The sequence below is a fragment of the Ictidomys tridecemlineatus genome, chromosome 6 (genome assembly GCF_052094955.1).
Source record: "Ictidomys tridecemlineatus isolate mIctTri1 chromosome 6, mIctTri1.hap1, whole genome shotgun sequence".
NCBI classification, from domain to species: domain Eukaryota; kingdom Metazoa; phylum Chordata; class Mammalia; order Rodentia; family Sciuridae; genus Ictidomys; species Ictidomys tridecemlineatus.
In genome coordinates this window covers 162,824,044-162,847,783 of record NC_135482.1, presented here as the reverse complement: position 1 = coordinate 162,847,783, position 23,740 = coordinate 162,824,044, and the positions used below count along the sequence as shown (strand labels likewise).

The window sequence follows — 23,740 nt, the reverse complement described above, 5'->3', positions numbered from 1 at the left end:
TCTAAATGTTAAATGACAGAAAGAAGAAAAAAGTTTCCTTCTTTTAATTAATAATCAGGAAAAGACCAATTAAAAATACAGTAAATTCATATTACACACCTATTATCTTGGCAAAAATGAAAAATATGATGATATTAAGTGTCCGAAAGGATGGTAAGCAGTAGGAACTTTCACTTACTGTGTACCAGCTTTAAAGACTGATTTAGTATTATCTATTAAATATGAGGATATGCATATGCTAAAACCCTGAAGTTCCACTCCTAGGTATAAACTCTAGAGATATTCTTGAGTATGTACACCAGGAGAAATATGCTGTTCCCAGAAGAATGTTCCCAGCATTGTTGTTCATAGGCCCCCAAAAAGAAGTGATGTAGCCATGAACTGAATATTACAGAGATGGAAAGCAAAGAACTGCTGCCTACATGCAGCAGCGTAGGTGAATCACACTCATGTAATGTTGAATGAAAGAAGCAAGTCATGAAAGGGTACAAATATCACTCTATAAAGTTCAAATTAGAAGAAGTAAGCTATATTGTTTTGGGATGTATATACAGGTAAGACAACTATAAAGAAAAGTAGGGGCTAGTGATATAGATCAGTTGGTAGAGTGCTTGCCTTACATGCACAAGGCCCTGGGTTCAGTTCCCAGAAACACACACACACACACACACACACACACACACACACACACACACACTGCCTTGCTGGTTATAGTGGTGCAAGTCTGTAATCCCAGCAACTCAGGACACTGAAACAAGAGGATCACAAGTTTGAGGCCAGCCTCGGCAACTTAGCAAGACCTTGTCTCAGAGTAAAAAATAAAAAGGGCTGAGAATGTGACTCAGTGGTAGAGCACCCCTCGGTTCAATCCCCAGTACCCTCCCCAAAAAAGCAGTGCCTTGCTACATGACCTATTTTTATGTAGTCTATCAATACTAATTCTGGAACATTTTCATCACCTCAAGAAGAAACACTGTACCCATTAGCAATCCCTCATTTTTCTCTCCCCCTCCTCTTTAACACCCACTAATCTATATTCTGTCTCTATACGTTTGCATTTTTCTTTAAATATAATAATGAGTTATTTTTAAGTTTCACAATAACTAAAAAGTGGTGATGCCATATAATGTATAAATTTGTTGACAAACTTAATTTTGACCACTTATGATTTCATACTCAACATGATGCTTTAAATAAAGACTAGTAACTGCTGATAAGTCTTTAAAGTGGCCTCAATTTTCAAAAATAAAATTTCTATTTAGTTACTAGTTATGAGTTATAGCTTATAGTAAAATTATTTCAATTATGTTGACTAAGTAGAAATATTAGAGATCTTTATATAAATTTTAGGACAATTTCCAAAATAACAAAGGCAGTGCCTATTAGTATTTTGTTTTTTATAACTGTACAATGGTCTTTGATTATAAATAAATAAGGTCCAAGAAATGGTTTTCTTGTTTGTTTATGGCCTGAAATTTTTTGTTCTTTTTAACTATTAACATATTTTTTGGTCACCAGGCTTCAGAAGAAGTGTCAAAATCACTGCAAGCAATGAAAGAAATTTTGTGTGGTACAAGTGACAAAGAACCCCCCACAGAAGCAGTGGCTCAGCTGGCACAAGAACTCTACAACAGTGGGCTGCTGGTGACACTGATAGCTGACCTACAACTGATAGACTTTGAGGTGAACAATCTGTCAAAGGATGACAGCTCTCAATATTGACTTTTAAAAATTATTACTGTTTATTATATTCAAAACAGTTATTCCTAAAACTTCTGAAATCACTTTCATCTTAAAAAAAGCAAAAAGGTGTACCATAGTTTTATGCTCAGGTAGCAAGGTTAATATCTAATGATAACAGATAACATTTGTTGAGTAATTACTATATGCCATATATGGTTTCAAGTGCTCAACTACTTCAATTCTTAAAATTGCCTTTGTGGTTAACACTGTATTATCAGTACCATTTTATAGATAAAAGAGAACCTAATATTCAAAGATATTAAGTAATTTTCCCAAAGTCACTCAGCTTAAGACCTTAAAGTAGGATTCAAATGCAGACTGGCGGTCTCTTCCAAGCCAGTTCTTTTCATTCAAAATATACAAATGATTTAAGAAGTTTGTTAAATGCTAGTAACATTTATCTCAGTTTGAAAGCAGCTATACATAATTTGCTTAATAAATAAAAGAAAAGCCTAGAAATATAAGCAGTAAATATGTATAAGCATTTTATTATACATTGTATGTCTTAATGATTTTTTTTTTCTCAGAGAAAACATATACATAGGCAAGTTTGGACATTGTCTGGTTAGATAATGGAAGTCCTGGTTTTGCTTTTGTTTCTGGTTTTGTTACTACTATGGTGTGCTTAGCAGTAAGCTCTTGAGTCTCCACAGATTCTGAGACAGAGGAGATATGCAAATTTCTCAAGTGAATTGCTTTTAGTTTTGTTCACTGACCAAGAGGAAGAAAAACTAATTATAGTGATTTCTGTGATGAGGCTGAGATAAGGTCATGGCTCTGGAGACTCTGTGGAAATACTAGCCCACAGCTCTCTGGGCAGATTAGCTAGAGAAAAAAGAATGCAGGGCAAGAGTGCTCTGGGGGAAGTGCCCACAGGTGTGCTAGCTGGAAACCAGTCTGAGTACAACCTTGAAAGGCCCAGACTTCAACTCTTCCTTTCTTTCAGATACACCTGTTTTTCTCTCTCTTTTTTCTCTCCCTTTTCTATTTCTTTATCTTTGACCTTTATTGAGGCCCATAACCTTTTAATTAGCTTTTAAGTCACTGTGACCAAAATTCCCAACAAGAATGACTTAAGGAGGAAATTTTTTTTTTTTTTTTTTTTTTTTTTTTTTTTTTTTGCGAGGGGGTGTTCATGGTAACAGAGGTCTCAGCCCATAGATAGCTCAACCTCACTGCTCTGGACCAAGGTGCAGCATCACATCTTGGGAGAAGGGTCCAGCAGAGAAAAGCTGCTCAGCTCATGACAGGGTCAAGAAGCAGAGAAACAAAGAGGAGGGGGGGAGGTGTGTGTGTGAAGGGGCCACAGAGATGATGCACTCTTCCAGGACATGCCTCCAGTTATCCACCTGCTTTAGCCATGCACCGCCTGCCTACAGTTACCACCTAATCCATTCAAACTAGGATGGACCGATTACATTACAGCTCTTATGATTTAATCATTTTAGTTCTGAATATTCCTGCATTAACAAAAGCTTTGGGGGGACATCTCATATCCAAACCCTAACAACCTCTTAAATCTCATTTTCCTTGACCGGCTTGTTAACTCTCCATGATCATATCATTTCAGTAAATGAATAGCCTCTCATGGTGCTTTTCTGAAGCACAATAGTCATTTGACTAGAATTTCTGATATGTTTTTATACCAGAGAGGAAAAACTATTTTAGGAATGGGCTGCAGCTTTTGACAGACTACCTAGAAGGATGGCATTCATTACAAAGGAAAAAAAAACTTGAAGTGTGGTTCAGAAGATACCTTGTTGGGGTTTGTCAGTCATGAAAGGTTGAAGTGTCTAGGCAGTGTCTGGAAGGAGAAAACTAAAAGAAAAAGGTTTAGATTCCCTTTGCAGAGTAAAGTAACAAATCTGAGAAATGCCCTTTTTGACTAGGGTTGATAAGGGAAAGAAGCAGAAGAGAGAAAGGAGCAGGGTCTAAAGGAAAGAAAAGGTTCAAATGACAAAAGTAAGGAGTTTAGGAAGATTATCAGGAAGAGGAACTTTTAATGTTAGTGATATGTAGAATTCAATTTGAAGTTGTTTCTGCATTGTGCTGTGCTTACCCTTTGTTAACCTTTGATAAAAGAACTATGTATTAATCATATGTGTTGAATGAAGGAGAAGGGGAAATTTTATACGCTTGGGGTAAACAGTGTGCTGAAAAAATAACTAGGTACATGAGGCCAGACAGATTGAAATGAGCAAGGAGCTAGGAGCTGGGAGCTGGTGCCTGGAACCCTGGAGATAGTGGTGATAGGGTGACTTAAGGTGTTGGTTTTAGATTGGGTAGCAGAAACTAACTTGGGAATCTGTGACAAACCCATTTCTCCTTCAAGAATCCAGAGGAAAGTGGCCCATGGGGGTGGGGGAGACACAATACTTAACAGAGAATCCTGCTTTTATATGAATAATGGCCAGTTAGAGCAGAACTTTGAATTAAAAAAAAAATCTCATTACTTAGCCATAAATTTTTATCTAATCCTTTAAGCCTTCAAATTGCTGACAGAAAAGAACCATGTCAGCATATTGTATGTAAGGTTGAAAAAAAATGACTTGTGGCTGCAAGACTTCTGATTTTGTGGGCTCAGGATCAAACTCAGAGCTGTGTATTTGAGGTTTGCCCACCATTCAAGATACAGCGTTAGTGTCTTTGATGTTTTGAAACATAATGTGATAAGAGATCAAGGGATAAGGATGTATCGCATGTAAGAGTTGATGTGTTCATTTTAAAGGCAGGTGTGCCTTGCAAAAGTAAGGTAAATGCAAAGTCAACTGTTAGGGCCAAGGAAGCAGCTCACAGAAGCAGAAAGCTTTCTCCTTTGATTGATTCACTCATTCAACAAACAGTTTAGAACTGACTTTTTGTGAATTTGCCAGCTAGCAAGTGCTTCTTCAAGTTGGAGATCTGATTTACATTATGTGTTAGCTTGGAATTGCTAGCTAATTTTAAGTATTTTGGGTCATTTCTGGATGTTACTTCTTTATAAAGAAGGTATAGTGAGCCTGCCTGCCTGCCTTCCTGCCTGCCTTCCTGCCTGCCTGCCTGCCTGCCTGCCTGCCTGCCTGCCTTCCTTCCTTCCTCCCTCCCTCCCTCCCTCCCTCCCTCCCTCCTTTCCTTCCTTCCCTCACAGAGACTGGTTTTGAAATAGTTAAGGTTTCAATCCAGTTAGACTTAGTGTTAGGAATGAATAGCTACAAAGATTACATTTAACATAGAGATCCTTATTTTCCATCTTGTACCTATTTCAACTTTCTCTAATCCTTTCCATTCTGATCCTTTCCTCTGGTAGCAGAACTTGTTTTTGTTATCCACAGGGGGCTTCCTTTGCCTCTGCTCACATTTGCTAATGAACTAAAATGTTTCCCTCTTGTGTAAAAGTTGGATAGAACTCTGTGGAGCTTCATTCTGCTGTTCCCTGGAATGCCCTATGGAAATGTTCCTGTGGCATTTTATTGGGAGGTATGAAAAACATGCTCTTATGACATTTCAAAGAGGCTTGGTATTTATTCTGCAATATTACACTGCAGAGTCTAGAAAGATTTGAACAAAACAGATGATTTCTTTCATTTTAAAATTCATTTATATTCACAGCTATTCCTCTTTTATATACACGTATAGTCATTAACATTTGCATAAATGAAGTTTTGTAATGTGAACATTTTCGAGGACTTAAAAATTATGAGAGGGGCTGGGGATGTGGCTCAAGCGGTAGCGTGCTCGCCTGGCATGTGCAGAGCACTGGGTTCGATCCTCAGCACCACATAAAAATAAAATAAAGATGTGTGTTCACCGAAAACTAAAAAATAAATATTAAAAAATTCTTCCTCTCTAAAAAAAAAATTATGAGAGCAACTGATTCTGAAGTATCTTTATATATTGAAGATTCACCTCCAAGTATTCTATTAAAATTTGGACTTTGGGGCTAGGGTTATAGTCAGTGGTAGAGCACGTGCCTAGCACATGTGAGGTACTGAGTTTGATCCACAGCACCACATATAAATAAATAAAATAAAGGTGTTGTGTCCACCTACAACTAAAAAATTTTTTTTTTAATTTTGGACTTTGGTTTAGTGTTTTATCTTAAAAGAAGATAAAGTTTGTTTTCCCATTACCTGTTTATTTCTATCTCTTCTCCCCCTCAATTCTTTCATTTCACTCTTTGCCTTCTCTTCCTCTCCCTTATTTCCAGTTCTCTCTACTTCTTTCCATAAAATAAAGTGAACACAATGTGGATAGTTCTCGTATTTCATGATTGCCAACATTCTGATATTCCAGTTACTTATTTCTACCAATTAAATATATCATAATTTTTTAACCTAGCTGAAATGTATTAAATTGTTCCTATTATCACAGCTGTGATAAAGTTCTTTGTATCTAGAACTTTTTTTTTAATTTAAGATTGTTATTTAGAATTATTTTGTCAGAATAGGTTTCCAAAAATGGGATTATAGGACACTAATTAGGCATTGTTAGAATATATTATATTCTCATCAACAGTGTATGAAAACATCAAATTTTATTATTTAAAAAATCGTGTGAATAAAAATGTCTTTTTAAAAAAAAAATTAACCTTTTTATTTTGAAGTAATTGTTGACTGGCATCAATAGTGAAAATAATTCATAGAAGTCCCATATACCTTACCTAGTTTTTCCAGTGGTAACATCTTGCAAAACTGTATGACAGTATCACAACTAGGATACAAACATTGATAAACACAAAACAGAAATTTCCATCACCACAAAGATCTCTCCTATTTCCCTTTTGTATATATCCATATCTACCTCTCTCACCCCATCAACACTCAGTCCCTGATTCCTCAGGAGGAGAGAGAGAAAAAGGAGGGGTTGGGGGAGAAAATTGTTTTATCTACTGTACAACCTTTTGGAATTGGATTTTTTCACTTGGCACAATTCCTCTAGATTTGTTGTTTTTATCTATATTTTGTTCCTTTTTGTTGCTGAGTGGTAGTCCTTGGTATGGATATACCAGTTTGTTTGTTTAACCATTTATCTGTTGAAGAATTTTGGGTTGTTTACAACTTTGGGCTATTCTAAGTAATGTTCTATGAACATTTATGGCCAGATTTCTTTGTGAATGTATTTTCATTTCTCTGTGATAAATGTCAGGAGTGAAGTTGCACTGATGTGGTAGTTGCATTTTTTTTTTTTTTTTTTAAGAAACTGTGTTTTCCAGATTGGCAATACCATTTAAATTTCCACTACATTGTATGAAAGTGCTTTTTCTTCATTCTTGCCAGCATTTTGCTTTGTCACTATTTTTTATTTTAGCCATTCTGATAGCTCATTGAAGTTTCAATTTCCATTTCCTGAAGGGTCAAGATCCTTTCTAGTGAAATGCCTTTTCATATCTTTCTAACTGAATTGTTTTCTAATAGAATTGTTTTCTAATTGAATTGTTTTCTATTTTTCTCCAAAATTTTCTAGTCTTATGTTTAAAGTCCAAGATCTATTCTGAACTAATATTAATAAGGTGAATGAGCTCCTCCCAGAATTTTTAATATTTTACTATTCTTAATCAGCACCTAACTCATATTTTAATAACTTTAAGAATGAGTAATTGATTGAATAATCTCATTGGTCTTCATTTAGGTCTTAGTTTTTCAAGTGTCCCTTTAGTATTGAAAAAGTGTCAGATTAAAAGATAAGAGGGGCCAAGCATGGTGGCACATGCCTATAATCCCAGTGACTCAGGAGGCTGGGGTAGGGGGATCACAAATTCAAGGCCAACATTGGCAGCTCAGTGAGCCCCTTTCTCAAAATAAAAATATAAAAAGGGTGGGGATGTAGTTCAGAGGTCCAGTGCTCGTGGAATTCAATCCCAGTAACCCTCTCACCCACACACACAATCAATTGCCTGTGATTGTGATAAGAGAGATACATGGATGGCTGCACCTCTAAAGTAATGATTAGTCTAATGGGTATTTACTGAGTGCCTTCTACATTCTTGGCTATAAAAGGGCATTGAAATATGGCCTTGAAAGCTAACAGTCCAATGAGAAAGTCAGAGACAAAACCCACTAATTTCAATGCATTGTGTTAAGTGTGAGGAGTCATTTCAGTTTGATGGTTAAGAACTTGATGTTGAGAGCCGAATAGGCTTCAGCAAACTTCCAGCTGATTGGCTCACAACGGCCCCTGCAAACTTCCAGCTGATTGGCTCACTGAGGCCCCAGCAAACTTCCAGCTGCCAGCTGATTGGCTCCTCTGCAGGCTATGCTCATTGGACTGTTTCCCCGCCCTTTCAGACCAAGGAGCTGCTCAGTGGGGGACTCTTTTGGCTCTGCCCAGGCGACCCAGCCAATCGGCCTCAAGAGCGGGAGGTGTGGGGGTTGAGAGGCTCACCAGAAGCTGGTGGTGCCCAGCCAGACTGTGGCACTTGGACTGTGGACTCCATCAATCTGGGAAAATGTTTTGGGTCTTCCACATTGCCTCTGGATAAGTCAACCTCACTGGGTCCTCAGTTTCCTTATTTTTAATATGTACATTTTGACAATTATAATATATAATATATAACATATATATATATATATATATATATATATATATATATATATATATATATATATATATATATTGCTGTGAAGAGTGAATGATACGCATAAAACTCTTAGAATAAGTGCCTGGCATAGATGAAGCACTTAATAAGGGTCTGCTGCTCTACAGCGAGTGAAAATGGAAGCAGCAAATGAAGAGAAGGCACTGATCAAGGCAAGCAAAGGATGTTGCTGCAACACAGACAGAGGTACTTATCCCAGAGGAGAATATCCTGAATTGATTTTTTTTTTCCAATATTGGTGTTTGAACCCAGGAACTCTTAACCACAGAGCTACATCACTAGCTAACCCCCCTGCCCTTTTTTGAGGCAGGGTCTCACTATCACTAAATTGCCAAGACTCACCTCAAATTTGAAATCCTCCCACTTCTGCATACAGAGTTGCTAGTATGAGAGGCATATGCCACCATGCCCAGCTAGGTTTTTTTTTTTTTTTTTTTTTTTTGGTACTAGAGATTGAACCCAGGGGCACTTTACTACTGAGCCACATCCCCAGCACTTTAAAAAATATTTTATTTAGAGACAAGGTCTCAAGGAGTTGCTTAGGGTCTCTCTGAGAGGTTGGCTTTGAACTTGCCATCCTCCTGCCTCAGCCTCCCCAGCTACTGGGATTATCTGAATTGAATCTTAACAGTTTGCTAGGAAAATGAAGTAAAAGTGTTCAGGACAAATACAAGAACATGAACAAATGTACAGAAGTATGGGAGGCTGTGCATGAGTATATACAGTGAAGCAATTTGGTTTTCATAAAAACTGATGTAAGGATCAGAAAGAGATAGATGGTTGATGAGGTTGGAGAAGCAGGCAAGGGCAGATGATTGAAGGGCATTGAACTTTTTTCCTAAGAAAAAGGGAGTCATTGAAGAGCTTTAGGGAAAAAACAAAGCAGCCAAATTTCTTTCTTACTAGTTCAGTCTGCAGAGTAAGGAGACTTTAAAATGCATACAGTAACTAGAAGTTCCTTCCTAGTACAGGTGAAGCTCAGAACCAGGGCCATGGTGACAGAGAATGCAAAGTAATTCTTGTCCTTATTTTCTAGATAATAAATTCGGGTCCAATCCAGAGATTCTTTTGGAGAAGCCTACTTTAAAATGGCTGTAGTTCCTCTAGCTAGGGCAACTAGAACTTAATGGTTCTTTCTGTCTGTCTAGTCTAGAAGTAAAGCACCAAGGTGGAAGAGGAATAAAGAGAAAGAATTTTAGGAAGTAGACCTGAGAAAAAAAAGTGATTTTGACTTACATTTTACTAAAATCTTTATTTTTTTCTTCATCTATTTTCCTTATTTATGAAGATTTAAAAATGTTAATCATAATATTCTTCTTGAATAAAGCTAAAAAAGTGTAAAGAGTTCTGTTCTAGCATATCCACTACTAGTTTTTATACTTCTGTGCCATTGTATTTCCTACTGTGAGGAATGGACTTCAAATTCCCCATACAATTCCTGAGGCAAGGAGCTGCATCCATTTTGCAGGCTTTGTGTTTGAAAGCACAATTTGTTAAAGACAAATGAAAAAGTAAATTAATGTTTCTGCATATGATCAAAAAATGGTAACATCTCTGTAGGTATATATGCAAATATCACATACCATACAATTCATTCGTTTTTAAGTGTACAATTTAACAGTGACTTGTTTCTTTAACAGGGAAAAAAAGATGTGACCCAGATATTTAACAACATCCTGAGAAGACAAATAGGCACTCGGAGTCCCACTGTGGAATACATTAGTGCTCATCCTCATATCCTGTTTATGCTCCTCAAAGGGTAGGTGCCTGGCTTCCTTCAAAATAGGTTTGAGTTTAAACAGTTGTTAAAAGTACATGTGCTGGGGCTGGGATTGTGATTCAGCGGTAGAGCGATCGCCTAGCAAGTGTGAGGCCCTGGGTTCGATCCTCAGCACCACATAAAAATAAATAAATAAAATATTGTGTCCAGTTACAACTAAAAAATTAATATTAAAAAAAAAAAAAAAAAGAACGTACTGGCTGGGGGTGATGGTGCATGCCTATAATCCCAGCGGCTGGGGAGCCTAGGGCAGGACGATCATGAGTTCAAAGCCAACCTCAGCAAAAAGCCAGGTACTAAACAACTCAGTGAGACCCTGTCTCTAAATAAAATACAAAATAGGGCTAGGAATGTGGCTCAGTGGTCAAGTGCCCGTGTTCAATCCCCAGTACCAAAAAGAAAGAAAGAAAAAAAAAAAAAAACTATGGTATGCTGGAGATGAATGAAGCTCAGTGTATAGACAGCTTGCATGACATTTGTGAGACCCCAGGTTTGATTCCCCAGCACCATCACCACCACCACCACCACCACCACACACAGAAAAGAAAAGGAAAAGAAAAACGCAAAAAAAAACAAAGAACACAGCATTTGCCTCACTGGAGATATGGTTGGTTCCCTTTGGAATTGCAAGATAGGTATTTGCCATGCTTGAGGTAACCCTTCATAATTTGTCTCTTAAAATTACTTGGGCTGGGGCTGGGGTTGTGGCTAAGTGGTTAGAGCACTTGCCTAGCATATGTGAGGCACTGGGTTCGATCCCCAACACCATATAAAAAAATAAACAAAATAAAGGTATTGTGTCCATCTACGACTAAAAAAATATTTAAAAAAGAAAGATTACTTGGGCTATAGCAAAACTTTTGCACCTTTATATTTCTAACATTATAGTTTCATTTACTGCTTCTCTTTTTTCCCTTTCTTTTATCTTACAGTACTATTTGTGCTTCCCAGCCTGCCCTATTCCTGCTCACATGAGTCCCCTCATTACATACACATGTACATCCAGGTTCTGAGAACTCAAATAATAGCTGAAAGAATTATTTCGGTAGCTAGTGTTTGCCTAGGTGATATGCTTCTACATGAGGACAAAATATTATTCTGTGTGTGTGTGTGTGTGTGTGTGTGTGTGTGTGTGTGTGTGTGTGTAGCCTTGAAGGGAGCCAAAAAATTGAAGGCAAGCTAGAAAATAGAATTCCTGATCATAATATCTACTCATTTACAAATATTTGAGGCTACTCTAACTTCTAAACACTAGACATCTGGATGCTAGGGACAACAGACTATCTTCTTCTTTCCCTACCCTTCTTTTTTATTCTATACCATTTCAAATCAGCATGGCTCTTTTTATTTTATAGTATTCTGTTCTTATTTCTGCTGTTTCATACATATTCCATCTCACCTGTGTTTCATTCCTCCTTTGTACTTTTGTAAACATTCTATTGTATCCAAGCAATACATAACACATGGTTTAAACTTCAGATATTTTAACAAAGGCAGTTTTTTGCCTCTTCCTTCTCCATCCTTTAATCCTATTTCCAAAGACAATGACTCTCATCTTTGTTAATTATTTTTTATCATACACTTACCTCTGTGTTACAAATAAGTCTTCTAATTTGAATTATCAGATTTAAAAAACTATTTGTTTTTTGCTGCCATTACTCCATTTTCTTCCCTTTATCCTCCCAATATACTTTATCACGTTTTCAATTTGATTAATATGACTGTGTGGTTATTATTCATTATTGAGCATACAGAGTACACCAATTACTTTAGGTTTTGATATAAAGAAATATTTTTACTGGAAAATCATGTCTCTCCTTTTCAGAAAGGGAAATATGCTTGTATCTATTAATTGTATCCATTAGTTACAGTATGCTAAACTTCCATAACAAATGGGCCCCAAAATGGAGTGCCTTGATCACAAGACTCCCATGATGATACAGGATAGAAGCTCAGGTCAGCAAGGGGTTCTGCCCTCTTTAGCATGTGCTTTCTAAGATCACTTTGTTCACTGCTGTTTCAGCCTGAAGGAAGGTAAAAATGTATAAGAGAATGACATTTTTAATAGAATTTATGCATTTAGAGAATGACAGACAAGAATTCTAGTGTGGCTGGAGGCTAGGATGAGTCAGAATGCAAAGCTAGAAAGGCTGAAACCAGATTAGGAAAAGCTTTCCCTGCCCTACTCAAGGAGTTTGAATGTCATTCTGTAGGACACTTGGAGTCACCCAGAGACTAGGTTTAGTGAGCTGTAGTGGCAATGGGAAAAATGGCCTGAGAGGATTGGGGGCTGCAATTCCAGCTTGGAAAAGTCCAAAAAAAGTGATGGTCATGGGAGTGAAGAGAGTGATTTATCAATGCATTTCATTTTTTTTCTGATTCAAAAGTAATACATGTTTATTATTTAAAATTTAAATATTTTAGAAATATTTAATATAAAAAAAGACATGCATTTCATCATCTCTCCCAATGAAACCATTAGTAACAATTTGGGGACTATACCTCTGGTTTTCTTTCTCTATTAAAATGATTTTTCTAGGCTAGGGATGTAGCTCAGTTGGTAGAGTGCTTGCCTCACATGCACAAAGCCCTGGGTTCAATCCCCAGCAACACACACACAAAAAAAGATTATTCTTCTGTTTTTGTCCTGAACTTTTAACCCATTCCTTCTCATCCTGTTTTGTAGTTAATACTTAATGAGTGCTTGTTCTGTGCCAGGTATTGATCACTCCAGTAATTCTATGAGGTCTAGGTATTACTCTTGCCATTTTACAAATGAGAAAATTAAAACTCAAAAGAATATTTCTCAAGGTTATATAGCTAATAAGTGACAGAGCCATGTTTTCAATTCAGATCTGATTCTAAGTCCCATGCTCTTTACCATTAATATATCCCTAAGATTTGAGGACCATTCACATATAAAGGAGAGGGCACTATGGATGCTTCTGAGGACAGAGCAGACAATGAGAAGCCCTAACTGAATGGCTGCACTACGATCAGTTTTACCTGTTACCATTTCCTAGTTTTTCTTGGAATACTACAGATTTAGCCCTTTGTTAAAGGCTAGAATTTTTACTAAATTACTTCTTGGGAAGTTCCTTGAAAACTCAGGACATAATTTGATTGGTACATTTATACATCAAACAATAATGTTATTTAGGGGTGTAATAGTTACATTATATTGAAACTAAATCTAACTCTAACCATAAAAAAAAGTAAAGCAGAAAGAAATGAATATCTGTCTATCAAGGAGAATCATCTGGATTATGTGATGTAAGGCATCTGGAACTCAAGTTTTATGAACAGGACATTCACAAAGGACTTTCTTACTCTCAACCAATTTGTCTCCTGGCTGAGGCAGATGACACTCCAGGATACTGAGAGAACTTGAGGATGAGATTACCAAACTTCTCTCAGTGATCCATAAAAATTGTGGCCAGGGGAAGATGTTCCATAAGTCCAATGTTAAAATTATAAATATTTCTTAATCTATTTAAAAGTTCATCATAAAAATTTTCATCCAGGGCTGGGGGTATAGCTCAGTGGTAGAGCACTTGCCTAACATGTGTGAAGCACTCACCGGGTTCAATCCTCAGCATCGAATAAAAATAAATTAATAAAATAAAGGTATTGTGTCAAACTACAACTAAAAATTTTAAAAATTCAAGAAACTCACATACCCCCAATCACTCAACCTTCACTACTATCAATATTTTGCTGTTTGTTTCATCTATCTTACCAATGCACACCAGCCCCATATTTATTTTTTGGAGGAGGCTAGAGTAATTTAAAGCAAATCCCTAAACACTTAAATAAACATCTCAAAAATAAAAATATAATTTTTACATAATCATGAAGTTGTTATTATACTTTAAAAAATTAGCTAATTGTATAACAACCAATACTTAGTCTGTACTCAAATTTCCTCAACTGTAAAACAAACAAACAAGAAAACCTTTTCATAGTTGATTTGTTCAAATATTCAAACAAGTATCCTAATCAAGTTCAGTCATTATATTTGGTTATAATTTTACTTATATCAAAAAATTTTAAAAAATCTTAAGTCTCTTTCATTTAGAACAACACCTACCCACATATTTGTAGACTGATTTGTTGAAAATACTGTTAGCCTACATTATGTCCTCCATTGTGAAGTTGTCACATTGCCTTCTTATTGTGTCATTTAACTTGGTCCATTATACACTCTATTTCTAGACTGGAGTTTCTATTTAAAGGCTTGGTTAAATTCAAATTCAATTTTTATTTTGGCAATATTTTGAAGATGGGTCTGTCTAGTTCATATTTCATCCCATCAGGAGACATACTTTTAGTAATGCTCAAATTGAGCAATGAGCTCAGATGATGACAGTCTAATCCATTAATCCATTATAGTGTTTCTTTTTTGTTGTTGTTGTTATAATAAAAAAGTTCTTTACTCAGAATTTTAGAGGCTGAAAGTCTAGGATCAAGGGATTCCACCAATTTGGCCTCCATTAAGTTTCCTGTCATCTGTACCTTTAATTGTTTTACTATCCATTGATGAACACTGGCTGATTCAAACATTTCATTAGGAGACAAAATTTTTTTAAAAAACACATCATCCCTTGCACATTATTTGCTGATTTATTGGCTAGAGTAGTTTTATAGAGTATAACTTTTTTCATCTACTGCAATTATTATATACTCTCAAACAGAATTCACACCAGAAAGGTAGAATTAATGCCCAATTCCTTTATTTTAATTATCAATTTAGATATTTAGGAACTTCCTTTGGTGTCCAATGAGTTTTATACCCTCTCTCTCTCTCTCTCTCTCTCTCTCTCTCACACACACACACACACACACACACATACACACTACCCCTCTGATGTCTTATTAAATAAGAGATGTAACGATGCTCTCCATATTGTCTCATTTAGTTTCGCACATTTTTCTTTTTAATGCTCAGTTGACCATTTGTGGCCCCTTCTGGTTGATGTCTTTTGACAACACCAAAATAGTTTATGAGAGCTTCATTTTCTGGTGCAAAAAGAAATACCAGGTCCAAAGTGTATATTTCTACCTGGAATTTCTACCAAGGACCCTGCTTGTTTTAGGTGAGGACTAGTTCTTGGAGACTACAATCTGGATTTTAGGGGCGCTCATTGACCCTAAATTATCATTGATTCTACACCTTTTTAGTGGCCAAATTAACACATTTTTAAAGTAAGCAAGTGTTTCTAGATTAGAAGCAAAACCTTCTTGACTGTATGAAGCAGGCTGGGGGTTAAGTGAATGGCATTTTATAAAAGCTTTCTAAATACTGTCTGGCATTGTTTTCTCCCTTTAATAACAAAAGTCATTTTCCACTTACATAGTATAATCTTTGTTGAGATGTTCTTGTATAAGATCTTTCTTCTAGCCATTTTCTGTGTAATGATTACCGTAGCTCACTGCTAGTTGAAATAATTGCTTTTATATTTTGACTTTCATGAAGTTTCAAGGGGATCTTCCAATATGCTATTCTCATTTGAATGAATGTGCATATATAGTAATGTGCTTTCTCTGAACTGACACAGTTAATTATAGTCCAGACTACATTATAAATTGTAAGTGAGGAGGGAAGATATGATTCAGTTCTATAAAAATAGTGATTCAGTACTCATAATATTAACCTTCATTGGTGACCTGCCATCCTTTTAGTCATTGCAGGGGGAAAAAACAGAGTGATTAGTTGTGGTCCTTGCCATCAGAAAGCTTATCCATAACTAGAACAGATTAGGTGAGATAAATACTGATTCTTTACCAGACTAAGGATATTAATGTTAGTGGGATTTGAAACTTAATGATTGGCTTAATTTATAGAGCACTTCTCTGAATAGTGAACAATAACCTATCAAAAATCAGTATCCTAGAGGATAGTCAGGTTGAAATGATAAGTGTGAATTATAGTTCCCTTAAAGGATATTGAGGAAGTCAGGGATTTCCCTCAATGTCCCAATGTATTCCTAACTTTAAGAAGCTGTCATCTTACAGACTGACATTTCTGGTGTTGGGAACATACTACTGGGATGAATTGATAAGTGTTCTGCCCCAAGAATATTTTTTAAAATGTTCTCTTGGTTCTCAAGAATAAATCATCATTGCATCACAGATGGTTCCAATAAACTTCACTAAATGAAAGGAAAAAGAGAACTAATTATACTCAGAAGTTGGGGTGGAAACTTTTTATAGATGATCTCAGTTTGGAAACTGAATTCAGAAATGAGAGATGTTGGCTAGAGATCAGACAGCTTTTGTCTAAGCCAGAGTTTGACTCTCATTAGGACATTCAGTCAGAGTTTAAGGTTCATTAAATTCATTGTATACCTACTTTGTATAAAAAATTTTGCTAGGAACTCTTTGGAGATGCGGTATGCAGGAAGAACATAACAATAAATGAGACATAGACACCAAATGGGGAAGCGGAGGCAGGGTGGGTGAGTAATGGAGTAAGAAAAACACATCACCAGCAATGAGGTGAAGGAAACCGATTTATAACAACTTACTGAAATGTGACCTAATACAGGATGATAAAAGTGTTAAAGTGAAATTACAGATAAGCTATTGTGGGAATGTGAAGGGGAGAGAGGACAATCCTGAATGGTGGGCGCTTACAAAAAACTTCCAAAAGGTGTCTGAATTCAATCTTGAAAGATGAGCATCTTAGTGGGGAAACTAGAAAGGGCATTCCACTCAAGGGAGTGGCATACTCCAGGGAAATGGGGAAAGTAAAGGGAAGTGAAGTGAGAAGCCAGGTTTAGGCCAAATTATCAAAGTCCACAAATATCTTATTAAGAAGTTTGATTTTTTTTTTTTTTTAAAGAGAGAGTGAGAGAGAGAGGGGGACAGAGAGAGAGAATTTTAACATTTATTTATTTATTTTTTTCTTAGTTCTCGGCGGACACAACATCTCTGTTGGTATGTGGTGCTGCTGAGGATCGAACCCAGGCCGCACGCATGCTAGGCGAGCGCGCTACCGCTTGAGCCACATCCCCAGCCCCAGAAGTCTGATTTTAATTGTCCCTAATGCTCGTTCTCTAGGCCCAAGAGCCTTTATTCTATAGTCTCTTAAATATTCTATCAATGGGGCTGGGGATGTGGCTCAAGCGGTAGCGCGCTCGCCTGGCATGCGTGCAGCCCGGGTTCGACCCTCAGCACCACATACCAACAAAGATGTTGTGTCCGCCGAGAACTAAAAAATAAATATTAAAAAATTCTCTCTCTCTCTCTCTCTCCTCTCTCACTCTCTCTTTTTAAAAAAAATATTCTATCAATAATTGACAGTATTTTTCTCCTTGATATTTCAAAAAATATACCCTCTCACTACAACATCTTTAATGCTATCCCATCTTACAACTATTTAATGTGTACCACTAGGCTGATTTTCAAATTTTTATGATGAGAAAAATTGCTAACATTATAAATTGGCCTTTCTTATGTTCTACAAAGAACCAGATCTATCTGAGTATATCAACATTTAATATTACTGTGAGTTATTCAGGGAATATTCAATATTTAGGAATATCATTCAACTTTATAATTAGGATAAAAATGAGTAAATATCACAATGATGTCCTAATTTGCTACTTTACTGTTTTTGTAAATTTGATTATACAGTAGCCTATTTTCTAAATTATGGGAATGAGGTTTATTCTTGAATCTGAATTTCATGCAAATACTACGATCTTATAAATACACTGTTCAATAGATTGTTCTTTATTAGTCAACAAAACGTTATTGCTAATAATGGGTGATTGGTGAATTATCTTCAGGTTTTATATAAGGGGGGTTTAGTTTTAGTTTTCAAATATTTACTCTTTCTCATCCATTCAAATGTAATTTTTGCTTAAAATTTTTTATATTTTTATTTTTCCTAACCTTCAGAATACATAGTAAACTTGAAAGATCACACATAGAGTCCTTTGTAAATGTCATTTTTATCTTATTTTCAAAAAACATTATAGGAAAACACTTTTTTAGAAATTGTCATTTTAAGTTGCTTTTTTTCAATGGGCTTTATACAAAACACAATAGAACTAGTATTTAGTTCATTGAAGTGGGAAATGATACAATCTATTCCAAACTTGGTCAGACTATTCTTTTTTTATACTGTGTTCTACTCACTTCCTAATGTTTTACAACTACATCTTTGTCCTACTCTTCCTGTATTTACCACACAATTGTCAACTGTATCATTTCAGCACAGGGCTTATCTTATTTGGGCTAAGTATTGTTCATTTTCTTGAAATCTTATCACATTCTGGAATGTAACTCAAACCTAGATTTATTTAGATGCTGCATTGACATTTGAGAGACAGCTGTTAATTAGAAATGGAACAGATCTGGTGTGCCAGTCCTCAGCTCTTTCCTACAGTAGATACTGTTTCTAGTGGAGTTTTGCTGTGAGCACAATTCCACTTCATGATTTTATTGAGCCAATGAACCCACAGCTCTTTATTGGTCACTTGTGCTCCCAGATCACATTTACATAAAAATCTCCCTTGCCTTTTTCCTGAACTCCAAATGGGTATAGTCTCCTGCTGAGGAGACATTGTTTCTTAGATGTCAGCCATCTCAAAGTTAAAGCTGTCAGCAGCAATTTCTTCACTAGTCCCGTGTTCTTCTAGTCATTTATTTCCCATCAGTCCCACCTCCAACATCAGCAAGTCCTGGATCCAAACAGGATCCAGCCTCTGCCACAGCCTTGAGTTCTGCTGCTGCTGCCCTAGCCACGCCACCATCACCACTGTTGGGTTTATGCTCCTGCACCTGTCTGCCAGCTTCCCCTCCAGCTACCTAGTCCACTCCTGCTGCTTTACAATACATCTCCACCAGCACTCAGGGCAGCGTTTCCCTCCACCCCTCCCTCAGTGTTGGGGTTGAACCCAGGATACCTCATGCTTACTAGGCAGGTATTTGACCACTGAGCTACACTCTCAGCCCTGGAGCCATTTTTTCTTTTTCTTTCTTTCTTTTTCTTTGTACCAGGGATTGAACTCAGAGGCACCTAATCACTGAGCCACATCATAGCCCTTTTTGTTTTATTTAGAGACAGGGTCTAACTAAATTGCTAAGGCTGGCTTTGAATCCTCCTGCCTCAGCCTCCCAAGCTGCTGGGATTACAGGTGTGTGCCACCACACCTATCCAGAGCCATCTTTTTAAAGCTTAGGTTAGGCTATGTTCATTTCTTGCTTTAAACTCTCCAAAGGCTTAAAACCAAATCACATGTAAAATCATCACACTTAAACCCAAATTATACCTTAGTTTACAAACCATGCTAGGCTCTGACCTTGCCCTTCCCTCCTCTCTTGCCTTGCGTAATACTGCTCACTACTATTATTACCTCCATTCCACCACTCTGGCCATATTTCTTCTCTAACTCACCAATCTTGTTCTTGCCTTGGAGACTTTACAGAGTTGCCTGGACCACCTTGACCCTTCACTTCAATCTGAAATAAAACTTAAGAAATCACTCACAATTTAAGTAGTCTCACTCTATAGTATTGCTTTATTTACCATCTTCTGTTTTCACAGCACTCTATAATATTGCCTTATTTATCATCTTCCGTTTCTTATGTATATATGAAATTATCTTTACATTGGTTATGTTCTACCTCGTCCCTCCATACACATTCTCACAAAAATATGAAGGTTATCATGGCAGTGACCTTGCCCTGTTTACTAACACATCCCCAGTGTCTGGAATAGTGCCAGGCACATAACAGATAGTCCATGGGTAATAAATGAATCCTGTTTGAATGAACTGTGACAAATGGCATCAGTGTTCCCATGAGCAGCAGTATGAAATGGTCTGTTGAACATCATTGATATTATTTTGTTAATGGGGTAACAGAGTTCTCCATTTCTCTCTTCATTGTGCTTTAGGTATGAAGCTCCACAGATTGCCTTACGTTGTGGGATTATGCTGAGAGAATGTATTCGACATGAACCACTTGCCAAAATCATCCTCTTTTCTAACCAATTCAGAGATTTCTTCAAGTATGTGGAGTTGTCAACATTTGATATTGCTTCAGATGCCTTTGCTACTTTTAAGGTAATTGGGTTTTTCCAGAATCAGCTAGGTTATTCAAAATCAGTTGGTCTCTGAAGAAGCGATTTTTTTTTTTTTTTTTTGGAAATATTGGGATGGAACCCAGAAGTGCTATGCCATTGAGCTATACCCCCAGCTCTTTCTTTTCTTTCTTTTTTTTTTTTTTAATTTTTATTTATTTATTTATTTATTTTGAGACAGGGTCTTGCTAAATTGCTGAGGTTGGCCTCAAACTTGTGATCCTTGTGCCTTAGACTCCTGAATAGTTGTAATGACAGGGTGAGCCACCATGTCCAGTTGAGTCAATTTAATTTTAAACAGCAAAAAGTTTTGTTCTTTAGACCTGACTGTAGTCAACAGACGGTATATAACATGGATCACAAGAGGCATCAATAAATAAAATACAGTCTAAGAGGCCAGAGTGTCACAAGCTCATATGGAATGAACTCTAACATTTACAGTTAAGTAACAAAAGGAACATGTAGTACAGCATCTTGGGGTGCATATGCACAGAACACCTCGTAGGAGACAACAACAGAAGCTACTTCCAGGGAAAGATATTGGATGGGAAAGGAGATGGAGAATTACATCTCAGAATAGGAAGGACATCATATTATTTTATCAGTGTAATCTTTAAATTTCCATAGGGTAAAGTATTAATAAATTATATTAGGATTTTGAAAACATGACTGGTCACATATATATATATATATTTGTATTTTGACAGAATAATTATAATCACCTATATTTTATCATCTATTATCTACTTTGTCATTATGAGGGAAATATATTTCATCTAGGATAATTTTTTAATTTAAAAAATATAATTATGGTGTAATATACATAAAATTTACCATTTTAACCATACTGTATTGTATAATTTAGTAGGGGTGCAGTATATGCGTATTGCTGAGCATCTACTCTCCAGAATATTTTCATCTCACAAAATTAGAACTCATCTCCATACCTGTTAAACAACTCCCCATTTCCCCCACATTCCAGCCCTGCAACCATTCTGCTTTGTTTCTATGTGTTTTACCATCAAGAAGATATCCAAAGCCAGGCATGGTGGTGCACGCCTGTAATACCAGCAGCTTGGGAGGCTGAGGCAGGAGGATACCGAGTTCAAAGCCAGCCTTAGCAACTTAGTGAGGCCCTAAGCAACTAAGTGAGACCCTGACTCTAAATAAAATATAAAATATGGCTGGGGATGTGGTTAAGTGGTCAAGTGCCCCTGGGTTCAATCCCCTGTACCCCCACCCACCAAAAAAGAAAAAAGATGTCCAGGAAGCATTATCAGAAAATAGTATAGCTAATTTGTGAACAAACACCAGAACTTAACACATTCAATGAATGATGTTACCCTCAAGATTTCTACTTCAGAAAACTATTTGTTTATGCTTATAATCCTGTCACTGTTTAATATATTTTGGTATCAGTGGATATGGCATGTTCCTTCTGCTGTAGTGGAAAATCTTTACCCTTTGAGAATAGATAAAGAGTTTTGGAAACAAAAAGCTATTGGACATCCAGGTCAATGTATAAAGCAGGCAGTCAACTAAAACTACTTTTTGTTTTGTTTTGTAATAACAATAACTAAATTGCTTTAGGCCTTGCTAAATTACTGAGGCTGGCTTTGAATTTATGATCCTTCTGCCTCAGCCTCCTGAGCTGCTAGGATGACAGGCATGTGCCACTGCACCCAGCTAATAATCATAATTATAAAAATAAACTTTAAGATGATTAAACTAGAGTTTGATTTTCTTCAGTGTCTACCAAATTAGTTCTGAAGGACAGTTCAGAAGAGGAATTTAAAAATAATATTAGCAATGTGAAGGCATCGTTAAAAAATAGGCTTTCAGGCTAAATATAAAGTAGATAAAACTCATATAAATGTATCTATTCAGATTGATTTCTTTAAACACATTTCAGGAATTGTCAACTTATATTATTTGAAGGTATATTTCTACTTTTCTAGAATACAAATATATAACTTAAAAAATTTATTATATCCCACGTATGGCTTATTTTCTTTATATTAAATAGATTATTTCAATAATATTGACATAGTCCATATTCTAATATTAATACATACTCTAATCTTATTACTTTATGGACATATTTTGAAAGCTGACTATGACTGGATACAAATAGTTCTTTATTTTAATAGCTTTCTGGAGCTAAAAAAAAAAAGGGGGGGGAATGCAGTGGTTTGCAGTGCTTGAAAACTATCCATTATCTGCAGACCAGGAATTGACTCAGCCTGTTTAAGAAAGGATCTTAAATCTGTTAGGAAAGTGTTTTAGCTCACATGGTCACAAATGGGAGAATGTGTCCAAAAGCAGAAAAAGTCAATAAGCGCCAGAGATTTAAGTGGAGCAGAAGAAAAGGGAGACCTAAGGAGAAGAAGTTGCTGGGGGAGGGAAGGGATGGAGTGTGAACTGCAGGGAGGTGCAGGGAGCCAGCCAGCTGTGGTGAGCATGCAACAAAGGTAAGGGAACTTGGAATCTGGTTAAGGGGGAGCCACACCTGGCAGCATCCTAGGACCCAGTCTGTAGGAACATCCAAGATATCCCTGGAAATGCAATGAGATGAGGGAGAGTGAACTGATAAAAACTCCAGATGGGGAGAATACAATTTGAGGATGAGGGAGACTATTAGGAGGCCACGTGAGTGGATTAGGGTAGATTCCAAGACTTGCTTAAGCGATCAACAGCTGGTTGTTGCAGCAGCCTGGGGGGTGGGGGGTGGGACCCAGTTAACTGCGGCACTTTTGTCGCCACAAATGGGTGTGCAGGTATGAGATCAGTGCGAACTGCCTGAGACTGCAGGAGAAAGAAGCTACAGTACCAATGTTCCCCCAAAGCCTTCCATAAACACAGCCAACCTCATCCAGCATGGGGATTGAAGGGAGAGTTGCCAGAGCCTGCCTGCTCAAGGTCCACACGTATCTTTGTCCAGCCCACTCGCCCCTTAGACTCTGCCTGAGCAGAGCGCTGAGGATAGAAGAGCCTGTGCAAAACTTGTGGAGTGAAAGCATTAGAGAAAAGGGAAGAAAGAGCATTTCAAAAAACCCAGTTCACATATATGAGAACTGGTTGCCAAAGGAGGGAGATGCCAGAAGACCAAAGAAAGAGGCAGATCCAGGACTGCACAGAGTGCAATTTATTAGAGACTTACAAACAGGCCAGGAGTGGTGTTCACCCTGTAATCCAGCAGCCTGGGAAGCTGAGGCAGGAGGATTGCAAGTTCCAGGCCAGCCTCAGCAACTTAGCGAGACCCTGTCTCAAAATAAAAAGCAAAAAGGGCTGGAGATGTAGCTCAGGGGTTAAGTGACCTGGGTGCAATTTCCAGTACAAAAGAAAGAAAGGAAGACAGACCTACAGACAGAAGTATGTCTTGAGTGGCAGCAAGAAAGGAAGATCCCCATTCCCCAAAGCAGGAGGAAGGAGTTTACATGCTAAGCTAGACAAAAGTGGGCCACAGACAACTGGAATGTACCTGGCCTTTCTCAAAACCTGTGAACACGTCAAACATCAGTTAAGAAACAATCCAGCCATCAGTGGCCAG

General features: G+C 37.0%; 1 protein-coding gene across 6 annotated transcripts in view; it reads left to right on the top strand.

Moving 5' to 3' along the window:
- Positions 1-23,740, top strand: part of Cab39l (calcium binding protein 39 like) — a 121,672-nt gene that overhangs the window by 65,132 nt on the left and 32,800 nt on the right. For all 6 annotated transcript variants that reach the window (XM_078016037.1, XM_078016033.1, XM_078016036.1 and 3 more), the window contains 3 exons: positions 1,519-1,683; positions 9,958-10,076; positions 20,005-20,173. In XM_078016037.1, coding sequence (XP_077872163.1) covers positions 1,519-1,683; positions 9,958-10,076; positions 20,005-20,173 — 453 coding nt within the window. The remainder of the gene's footprint in view (positions 1-1,518; positions 1,684-9,957; positions 10,077-20,004; positions 20,174-23,740) is intronic.